General features: G+C 36.4%; 2 protein-coding genes across 3 annotated transcripts; one reads left to right on the top strand and one right to left on the bottom strand.

Moving 5' to 3' along the window:
* Positions 1-1948: 1948 nt before the first annotated feature.
* Positions 1949-4140, bottom strand: LOC145229313 (uncharacterized). 2 transcript variants are annotated; one of them, XM_080094641.1, is made up of 6 exons: positions 3882-4139; positions 3273-3477; positions 3044-3206; positions 2732-2978; positions 2481-2662; positions 1949-2150 (listed from the first exon to the last, which is right to left on the bottom strand). In XM_080094641.1, the coding sequence occupies exons 2-6, from the start codon at positions 3460-3462 to the stop codon at positions 2063-2065; spliced, it is 870 nt and encodes a 289-aa protein (XP_079950767.1). In that variant the 5' UTR covers positions 3463-3477; positions 3882-4139; the 3' UTR covers positions 1949-2062. The 2 variants fall into 2 exon arrangements, with proteins under 2 accessions (XP_079950767.1, XP_079950759.1); XM_080094633.1 differs by having other exon boundaries at positions 3273-4140.
* Positions 4141-6829: 2689 nt separating this feature from the next.
* Positions 6830-10561, top strand: LOC145209263 (divergent protein kinase domain 2A-like). The gene is made up of 6 exons (XM_080079535.1): positions 6830-7085; positions 7343-7536; positions 7845-7991; positions 8851-9010; positions 9778-9971; positions 10060-10561. The coding sequence occupies exons 1-6, from the start codon at positions 6830-6832 to the stop codon at positions 10303-10305; spliced, it is 1197 nt and encodes a 398-aa protein (XP_079935661.1). The 3' UTR covers positions 10306-10561.
* Positions 10562-11710: the final 1149 nt, after the last annotated feature.

Below are 11710 nucleotides of genomic sequence, written 5' to 3'. Positions count from 1 at the left end.
TTGATACCAGTTCTTAATGCTTTTCGCCGAATTTATCAACAAGTCTATTGTCTTTAAATCGCTTTCATACCTCGACTTACATTTGTTCTACTGTATAATTCGAAGAACTCACAGATATAAATCACAGGGGGCTTGAAAAACAACTTTTGTTACAAGGTTTCCTTACAAAGACGCCCACAAACGACCCTAGTGTTTGCTCAACTATCCAGCAACAAAAGGTACGTTCGCTCACAAATGCTTCCCCCTTATCCGGTCTCCCACAACAGCCCTACTTATTGAACATCAGTCGAAACGCAACGGGGCTATCTTATCAATATTGCATGCCACCAGTAGAGTATATACCCCATAGGCCGTTGTCCTGACTACACTGTTGACGTCATTTAGTTAATAATATAGAGAAGAAACAGTTTGATAGCGTTGGAAGACAATTAAGATGTTTACGGTGTCTTATTTCGCATTGAAACAACTAACAAATGTCTGACATCACTCTGAAATCTTATATTGGAGCTATATTTATACACAACCTGTTGTCTCGAAAGGACACGTTACGACTTGTTTTGCCAACTGTTTTTAAGTATCCTGTCTACACAAGTACGTAATGATTAGTTGTTCCTATAGCATAGCTTTAGTAAAAGGCCAAATAGTGACAGTCCTAACAGTTGAGCCATGTAGTTATTATCTATTTCTTGCACACACAAAAACATATTAATATCTAATTTACTTCGGTTTTCCTTGCTAAAAATGCCTGTGTGGCCAATATGCTTGTAATCCATTACCAGCAATATTCAAACCCGTGCTTCAACTGGAAGGCTGCTTAAGCTCAAAGCACTTTAGAAAATGTGATTACACCAAACTATCCCCAGGCGACCCTACGCCGCTGAACCAATATTTGTTTTTGTTCAATGCCACAATGGCCTGTACTGTGACGCAATAAAGAGCATTGTCCTTAAATCGAACGTCTAACTATTGTCCGCTTTAGCTTGTGCCACTGGTTTCATGAACTGAAAACATTTTCAACATTATCGCCCAAAGAATTGCGAGACAGAGCTTCGCGTCTTTTACGGGTTGGCATAGATACGGTACACATTGGATGTATTTACATTACGTCACAAAACGAACGTTGCGTTTTTCAAGTCCCCACTTGCACTGTGTACAAAGCGAAACACTTTGCTATTAGGCTTGAACTTTAAATAATCTTTAAAACTAATGGCTCTCGATCTGTAACTTATGTAAATAATGTCATACAAAGTAATGTTATAAAATATACTGTCTTATTATTATACTGTATTACATTATTAGGATTTAAAACCTTGGAAATCATACAACAGCTATAAGAGCCTTTGACATTTACGACACAACTTGTATGCGAGACTTATTTTATTGTGTGGATTAGGTACACACAGTGGTGGGATTCCATTTTTTGTCAGCCGGTTCTGTCACAAAAGTCTTATTTTTCTGCCGGTTCTGTTACAAAATCCATTGACAGTAACCAGTAATGCTAACCGGTTCGCTGATCTCATAAATTTTCGTGAGACGGTTCTATAGAACCGGTGCGAACCGGCTGAATCCCACCACTGGGTATACACGCCATTTTTGCTTGTTGGACAAAGCGTTACTCGATAACCGTACTTGATTGATACATTTTGGTTTTGGTATGGTCTTTAGAAACATTCCCAATCAAAAATTTATGTAGGGCCCTTCTGCAACTTATGTTCGTTTTCCCTCGTCAAAAGACTTGGGCCATATGCTAAACCCATGCATAGCCCTGACGTATATGTTCGGCATATATGTTTCAAATGCAACAACGGCCAGTTATGGCCCTTGTGCTACTTTGTATGTAAGAACCTAGCTTGTTCTAACAAGGCACTTCGCAATGCCACACTTAATTTAAGTAAGAAATTACTTGAAAAGTACATAATCTGAGTTAACCTTATAAATAAATACCACGTTATTGTATAAAATTCTCTTTTATTCAAACGAATAAGCACAATGAAACGACCATTAGGTGTTCCTTCAGGCTTGTTCTGTAGATTTCATGCGTTGCTGCCTCCCGCCATCCCAATCAGCCACTCTGTTGAACACACGTTTTATTGCGTTGGCTATTTCCTCTCTGTTGGCACCTTGATGGCAACAAGTGTTGTGTAGAACATCTAAAAAGTAATGTTTTTCAAAGAGACATCATAAAAGCAATTAAAAGAGCAACATTTATTGCATTAAAAGCACAATATATTGAAATTTTTACACTAAAAAATGGTTCAAACAAAACCTGGAAATTGACATGCCATTTCAAATAGATTTATACATTAAGTAATAACTAAAATATCTGAAAACTTGTTAATACTCAGTATATCTTGTACTACTTAAAAACACCAATCAACACTTTCAACTGCAAATGATAAAACTACCTTGGAACTCAATAACAATGCAATTACATTTTAAAAGTATTCAGAACAAGAAACTCCTCGATCAGACAAATTTACCTTGAAAAATTGTGTAGAGTTGGTGGCTTTTTAAACGCTCGTTTCACTTGTTGACGGCTTCTTCCCATTCCAGACCAAGAAAATTGCATAGCTAAGTTTTTGGCCATGAATACTTTCAAAAAGTTGCGAAAGGTTGCTCTAAGACACTTCACCTCCACTTGCTGTGCCAACAACTTTGGATTCTGTTTATAAAAAGGTTAATCATTTTCTCTAGTCTGCATGACAATTAACTTAATACAGTAATACTGTACCAGAGATTGCTTTAAATTTTCCTCCAGCTCTTCCTCTGTACAGGCAGGTTCCATTTTCCAAAGTTTAGTTGAAGTGCTAGAGATACTGCTCATTGTAACATTCCAATACCAAAGTCGATCAAGTTTTTCATTTAAAACATGAAGTTGTTTTCCTATGAAAGCATAGCCACTTCGGATCTCATACACTAAATCATCACTTTGATATTTTTTATGCTTGGATTGGAGAAAAACTTTTTGAGGGCTTTTCCTGATAACACAAAGAAAACAGTTTTAACTGCAGCAAACTATGTAAAGCCTTTAATGTCCAAAAACCTTTTATGCTTTCTGATGCAATTATCATTTTCAGCTGCTGCTTGTTTGTAAATACTTCGACTGTCTGTTCTCACAAGAGGAGGTGGGGTAAAATCCTCATCTGCTGATGTCTCACTTAAGATTGCAGTAGTATAACTCTTTTCCTCACATTTTTGATAGCTATCTTAAAAAATAAGATACATTTTTCATTTAAATAAGGGTGCTTTGTGAATACCATATTACCACATACTAGATTCACAAAGAATCACACAACTGTGTTCTTTCCAGTGCTCCTCAGGTTCAACTTCAATTTTGGCTAAAGCTTTAATATCTGCATTTGAGTCAGGCGGCCATTTACACTGAGAATACCCAACCATCCATCTGCGTGGCACTATGTCTGTTGAGCCGTTACTAAATTTCAAACATACAAATTTCTTCATAGTTGAACCACTTGCCTGCAAAACACCAAAAATCATTATGTCATATGAAACAATACTATAGTTACCAAGTCATCTCTATGTAGTAAACCAAAGCACTTTTTTGGTATGTTGGAAATGGGCAATACATGGTAATCAATGCACCAATTAGAATTTGTTTGTATCCCTACAGTTAGCATTAATTGGGTTTGTAAAAAAGTTCTACTTTTGCATCCTAGTGTACAACAAAATAAATGTTAAAATCTGCAATAGCTATGTCAAAAACCACACAAAAACAATCACTAGGAAGTCAGACATGGTATTTCCCTTAATAACAACAGAATAAGACAAGGCAACTTCTCTCATGAATGACAATGATTCTTCCCCAAAGTATTTACCGAGCATCACATTTGCCATTTACTTCTACAAAAGGGTTTACTCACTTTTAAGATTTTTCAACAGTTCCAGTAAAACAATTCAAACTCGTTTTCGTTGTGATTTGAAACAAAATATTGAGCCTGTAAGCGATTACTTCAGATACAAAGAACAGCAGTCACAGAGTCACGTGAGCGCAACGTGCGAGGTGCGACGACAAACAATTGCGCAATATGCTAAATCCGGCACATTAGAATTCAAATCCACAGCTATGCAAAAATCACACAATGCTACATCACAAAAAATGCAAAACAAAATACAACGAATTTATCCTGCAATAATTTATATCAAACCTCGGAACAATTCCAATAAAATTATTTTTTATGAAATTTTGTTAAATCCAAATTTCCGATTGGACTATTTTATCGTTAAACACTGCAAAATTGTTTTAATCCTGTTAAATTAAAATAAAGTATGTGCAATGTCCATTCAAAATGCTCCTTGCCGTTATAAGAATAAATTATTAGTCAAACATGATTACCTATGTATTAGACCTGGTATATCTACCTCAGGATTATATTCCCTTTACCAGACCTTTACCAGACAAAACAAATATGGCATATCCATGGCAATGTCAGAAAGGCCATATCGTAGATATGCCGCACGTAAGTTATACAAGACTTTTATATAAACGGGGATAATTTTTGATTGGGTTTCTGGTACCAGACCTGTGCACTGCACAAACCAGAATTGTAAACGGACCTAAAATTGGAGGCAGAACCCGACCCGAAAGTACAAGCCCGAAACCCGGCCTGAACCCGAATCGTTTTTGTGAAGCCCGTTTAGGCCCAAAAGTTTGATTGACAGGCCTATTAATTGAAGCCTCAGGAAAGACCAAGACAACAAACACAATAGACAATTGGTCTTTCACAAAGCTTTTTAGGGCTGTTTAACATTTAGGCCAGGTCCAGCAACTGGCTACCTAGCTAGATAGATTTAATTAAAACAATACTGACACAAGAGTGGCCGGAATCAGGCCCGTTTTTTTTAAGAAACTCAAGCTCGAAACCCGGCCCGAAAAGTCCGGCCCGACTTACAACTCTGGCACAAACACATACTTTGGTCACACACAAACATATAGTTTCTGGAATCCGTATGCTTGAAACAAGACCATATTTTCAACATCTAATATTTTTTTCAAGTTGATGATTTTCAGGGAGCGTAATCACAATTCGGGAACAATTACTTCCTGTACTTGTTTGGAGTCAATCGTTGCTGAACGTTTGGTGTGACGTCACATTGCTTCCTTTGCACAGCCCGTGTGCATTTTTGTGTTTATAACATTTTGTACAGTTTTTGGACCATAGTTTTTGAATTAGGCAAGACAGGCCAAATCGCTTTGGTGAACTGTTAGATGAAAAGATGTAATGTTTAAATTTGTATGATATGCTGCTTAAACGAGCTGAAATTTCCCAAATTTAACCACAACGACATATTATCTCAAATAAGCTTTTGGTCAAGGTTTGGTGTTTTGTATTCTTTTTAGGCAGTTATCATAACAGACAACTGGTTTGCTTAAGGCAAGGCGTCTTGACGCTTTTGACTTCCGTTGAAGCGTTTTGAGCAACTTATACTACCAAACTTTTCAGACACTTAAAAGAACAGTACGTATAAGTCATATTGCATACCCATGTACAATCAAAAGCATTGAGCGTTTTAAGTTTTTCATAATGTTTCGATTGCGTTGCAACCAATTAGCGAGACTTTTTATCCAAAATTCCAAAAACGTTATTGGAACCAGTAGATATTTCAAAACTAAACAAACCAGAACGGCGTCAAAATACTCGTGTTTGATTGCTGTCATTATAACAGTCGGTGTCTTTTTTGGTGTGATTACGCGCCACTTTAAACAAAAAGAAGAAGATTTTTTTGAACGAAGTCTTTTGCATCCACCATTTGCAGGTATAAGCTCTTAAACCAGTGGTTCTTAACCTTTTTGGTGTGGTTTCCCACTGAAGTAAATCACCAAGTTCGAATTTCCCCCTCTTTTTTAATTTATGATGATGTTTTGTGCCCAACATCAACAAAAAACATCTTTAATCGAAATAATTTTGTGAAGCGATTTGGTCGGGACATTAAAGGTATACTGCAATCTTATTTAGTTTGAATAGTGATTTCGTGAAAAAGTAAAATCGTGTGGAATTTTGAAACATCTCATGTGCTTGCATTAGTCATTTATTGCATCACAATCAACAGATCAAATGCCTTTATTCGCGAACAATAACAAAATCATTGATACTTTTAGTAATGTCTGTGACGTAACAAACGAATTTTGGATTTTTATACGCCTTGTAAAAGTAGATGAAGTTAATCTTACATGTTGTTGCGGAAAATATTGTATTAAATTACCTTTTAACGGTTAATTTCAACCCACGGGTCCGAGTTTGGTGACTTTTGACTCACATAATTTCTCTCTAAAACATTAAATTTCCCACTAGTGGGAAATTTCCCACCGGTTAAGAACCACTGTCTTAAACCGTTATGACGATACAAAGCATATGTGATTAGTCGTTTTATCCTTCGTGTGTTTTTTTTTTTTTTGCTATAACCTTGAACAAGTTTGCAATACTGTGGTGTAATGCTGCAGTTTTACATTATCCCATTTGGATTGCCTACAGGTGGTGGTGTGTGCAACGACTTTCTTTGTTTCGGCGAGTCTCTGTGTTTTGACAAGACTAAAGCAAAAGTTAAACTCAATTATTCATCTGCCGTAGTCGGTAAGCAACTATAGTATATATACAGCACTATAAGACATTTTGATTAATAAATCAGCCTACTCAGTGCAGTTGCTGAGTACTGTTTCACAGCGACCTAAAATAGGCTCTGTCTGTTTTAAATGTCTGTTTTAAGTTGTTGTTTCGTTGCGTTGATTACTTGACTACACCGGCTCCTGATAAGCTTCTACATTTTGCTTCTAATTTACTGGGTTTAAAGCTGTAGTGAATTTGTGGGTAATATGTTTTCAACAGAAAAGAAATGGTATTCGATCAATGGAGTTTTAATCAGCAAACACGGTGTAAAGCAGAACGCAACTTTCAAGACCCCATTTATCTGCCCACATGGTCGATGTGACGTCACTACACCGAAGGAGATATTCGATACAACGAACTATCGATCATCACTTTGCCAGAACTTACGAAGGGATGAAAACTGCAATGCTACTGAAACCTTCCTATCCTGGCGTCGGTGGAAGAAGCTAAAGAGGCTTGAAGGTTAGTTTTTTGTAAAATCGCAACTTTTAGGCTTTTAAGTGTTATTTTCAACGATTTATTGGCTTGACTAGTTGCATTCTTTCGACTTTTACTTCTAAAACAAGTATATAGTTAACATTTTCATGATGCGGATCGACAACGCAAACTTATGACAACTTTTCGCCATTGCTAGTATAGACTGCTAGAGATTTGATTGATAGCTTTGCAGTTTAAAACATGAAATCTAAACAGTAACCTAATGTAAATGTTTTGTATAGGCCGACTGGAATCTGACGTCATCAAAGGAATTTCTTTACCACTGATGTGCGCCACCCAGCGTCTAGCAGACAGAATAGTGCGACGTGTTTATGACGTTAACAATTACGGGTCTGTGCTGTTACGTCATCAAAACGATGCAAACAAAGCAAGATTGTTGCTTTTGTGCAAAGTCTCTCCAGGAACAGTGGTGCAGGTGGTTGCTCCGATTTTCAATCAGCAGCTTTTTCCCCTCGTAAAATAATAAACAAATAAAAATTAATTTTAATGCCATTTTATATTTGTCAAATCAGTCACATTGAGTAAGCTCATATCAAAACTTCTAAATTCAGACTGAGTGTGGCGTTTTTATTTGGATTAGCTTTTGGATTTATATACTTTGAACATGTAAAACCTTTGAGTAACATAGTTACGTAAAAAAAAGAAAATAAATAACCAATAACAATATACGCTTTAACTATGATAAAAACTCATAGCCATAACTTGTTACTTTGGTGTTTTTAGAAGTTGTTTCCTTCAGTAGAAGGTTGGCCGTTTCCTCGGATGATCGGAACATGCGGAAATGTAATCGTCCACACGATGGCAGTAGAGAAAACCCTGTATGAAGTGTACAACGAGCCGTGGAAAATTAGATTAGACGTGGCTATCCAGGTTTCTTACTGTTTGATTGACTGGGTGGAAAATTTAATCCCATTGCAAACATTAAACTATCCCACAAATTAAAAGTAATGGCATAACAATTTTAACTCGTTTTATTTGTGCACCTAAAACCAAACTTCTGTGATTGGTACACACACAAAAATTGAATTGTAACGTCACATAAAAAAAGTTCTATGAATTTTAAGTGGGTAGCTTGCAGTTATATTTTACTCTTCAACAAAAACTACTATCCTAGAATTAGAACTGTTTTGTGCTATAATTTAACCAGCAATATCTCCTATAAACGTGGTCGCTTTCTTTTAGGGCAGCGGTTCTCAAAATTTTTGTCATAACGGTCCATTCGCAATTTTTTCGAGCACTCGCGGTCCAAGCTAATATTTATAAAACTGAAAATACCATGGCAAAATAACATTGTGGAGTTACCAAATAAATGTTGATTTATTCGTTTCGAAAGTATTCCTATAATAACATGAAGAATGAATTTAGTTTCGTGGGATCACTTTGCGTGGGACTGTTTCAAGACAATTCATTACGTCACAAACAAGAAATTGTGTGTGAACAAATGCTTCTTTTCGTTAATTGAAAAAAGTAAAGGACCACATTTTGTTAGAAGACTTATTCATTTGTAATATTTAGCTTGTAAAGTGGCAAGACTTGATATTACATAAGAGTGTAGAAATACTTTAAGCTCCTCGCGGTGCCTCTGAAGTCGTATGGTGGACCTTTTAGGGAGCGCGGACCCCAGTTTGAGAACCGCTGTTTCAGGGCATTTGTAGCGTAATTTTTAATGAAATCGTCTTTGCTTTAACCAAAATCAAATGTTTTCTTAAACAAGTAAATATTTTCGCAGCTTTTAAACCTCGCACGGCATATGACCGAAAACGATTCGAAATTCTCTATTCTTCTACACAAACTGACGCCGCATGATGTTGGTGTGTCTGAAAGAGGAAGGGTGAGGATTCATAGAGCAGAAAATGTCGTAATTGCCGACCAAGACCGCATGGAAGCAGGTATATGTTTTTTATCTGTAAATGGATTTTGTTTCGCTAATTTTTTACCACTTATCCTGTCAAAGTCACGGAAATAATAAACAATCTTTGACTTGTTTTGTGTTATTGGGCTAAAAAGACACGAAACTTTCTCTACACTTGCGACTTTTTCAGTGCGTTTAAAAATTGTTCCATGTTACTATTTTTTATGCAGTGTTTTCCACTGAAACGAAACGAAACAAAAAAACGTTATAACGAAAGTATATGTCTTCGTGGTTCTTACAACGCTAAATCTAACATAGAAAGACATATACGTTATGAAACACCGTTTTTTTTACATAACGTGATGAAACACTGGTTTTAAGGGCAGAGATAACGTGAAAACAGTTTGTTTTTAAATATCCCTTACTTGAACTGATAGCCGAAAAAGCAAGCACGTGGTATACAGCAGCGCATATAAACTCATTGCATAACAGTTAGGTACACACTGCAAAAATAATCTGAGCAAAAAGATTAAAGCCAGTATTTGCGTGTAAAACATCACAACGTTTCGCCAGTTTATTTTGTCATCGTCAGTTAAAATATAACCAACTGACGGGATTTAACTGGGTGCCGCACAACAGTAAAAAAGGGCCGACGGGAAGTTAAAGGTAAATGCAAGCGGTGATAAAAACGCATTGATTTCAAACGGGTATACCCGAGGCATCGATGCAAACGTTAGACATTAAACAAATAGAGTGGTGTGGATTCTTGATCTTTGTTTAATTCCGGATTATGCAATTTTTTAGGAATATCAAAAAATGACGACAAAACTGTTGAAGTTGCATACAAGAACATTATTTCAATCACTGAACGAGAGGCGTGTGGTGTCAAGACTGACATAAACTATTACGCAGTGTGTCGTAATTTGTTGGGTGGTGATTGGAATGGAAAAGATGGTGTTCTTTATGGAGGTCTATTGCACAACCCTCAAGAACTTGGGGTATTTACTATTAATACAATATAAATGTATCATTTGTAATAAAGAAAGATCTCAAATATGTATTAAATTGCATTTGGATCTTTGACAGATCTTCAACAAAAAACTATCGGTACTTCTGGACATCTGCATAAAAGGCTCTTTAGCTTTTCCACGTGAGCAACGCTCTACTATGCCATTGGTTCGTACGACAGCGGCGTGGGAACTACGTGAACTGCTGATCAGCGTACGAGAATGCGATGCCCGATTTGCATACCGTTATCCAGAGTGTGAACTTATACATCGAAGTTCTGACGTTTATAAGATGCCCTCGTTTGAACTCCAGTGGTTGCAGTAATAAGAGAGTCCCTGGTTATTTGCTTAAATTTTAAATCAGTGGTTCCTAACCGGAGGGAAGTTTAAGAAGGGAATATATGTAAGCGACGAATCACCAAACTCCAGCCCTCCAGTCAAATCCGGTCTTGAACTTACCATTGAAAGTTAATTTACTGCAAAAGTCTTATCGCATCAACATGTAAGACTAATTTCCCCCGATGTTACAAGACGGACAAAAATTCGAAGGCCGTTCGTTGCATCACTGACAACACTAAAAGTATGAATGGCTTTGTTTTTTTGCGCGAATAAATGCCTTTTTTATGTTGATTGTGATGCAATAAATAAATATCGCAAGCAGAGGAGACTCTTCAATACTTCACACTTAATTTTATTCTCTCGCGGACGCACATTTTTATTTGTTGTTTTAGTGGCTAAATCTCAACGTTTACTGGACTTCAGGAAAACTTAGTCACAAGCTACCCAATGCAGGACATATTACAAACAAAGTAACAAGATTGCGTATGACAACCGCTTTTGGGGAACTTGCATCCAAAATGTTGTTGAGCACTTAATAATAGGGATGTACCGAATCGGCTTAATTTAGGTTTGACCGAACCGAATATTCGGCAGTTTTGCCGAATAAATTCAGCTGAATCAACCGAATTATTTATGACTTCACACAAAGTATAGTTGTGTTTCGTTATTATTTCAATGAATTACCGACTTTTTGTCAAAGTGAAAATGTTTAAAAAATCATAATAATTGAAGCGATTATAGTTATGCCGTAGTTGGAAAAATTGTGTGCTCCCTTATGAAGCAAAAATGAAGGTGCGTGTAATGCTTTGAACTTGTGTTCATAAAATATTCGGTTTCGTTGTGATTTCGAATAATTGTTGTGATTCGGCGGAAACCGAATCTTGGCAAAAGTGGCTGGTCCGTCCGAATAAATTCGGCAAACCGAATATTCAGTACATCTCTACTAAATAACGTCAGATTAGCGTATATGCCTTACTTTTTAACCTTTTCTTAAACGTACATGTGTATTTTGGCCGTGAAAAGTCATTTGCTGGATAAATTTTGTTAAATGTCGTCAAAACCAAAATCGTAATAAAAGCTCGAACAGACCCGGATATTTTGTTTATGAGTGAAAATGTCATCTCTCGAATTTATTTCCACAAAAATTGCTGGGGTTGTTCTTGTCTTAATTTTTACCTCAGGTTCTGCTTCAGCAGCTGCATTGTGCTGGACGTTTTAGGTTTAATTATTTTATACCTGAAGATAATCAACTTACCACTAAATATGTGCAAAATTTTGCTTTTACATTAATGCATGATAATAAATCAACAATGGACTGGGTAAAAAAGCTGGAGGAACCATTTTGTTTCGAGTGTTTTTTTAGCATTAACGCATTAGTTTTCAATGAACTT

Source organism: Phallusia mammillata, chromosome 1, assembly GCF_965637545.1.
Source record: "Phallusia mammillata chromosome 1, kaPhaMamm4.hap1.1, whole genome shotgun sequence".
Lineage (NCBI taxonomy): Eukaryota > Metazoa > Chordata > Ascidiacea > Phlebobranchia > Ascidiidae > Phallusia > Phallusia mammillata.
Note: the sequence above shows the minus strand (reverse complement) of the source record. Positions and strands in the feature narration are given on the sequence as shown.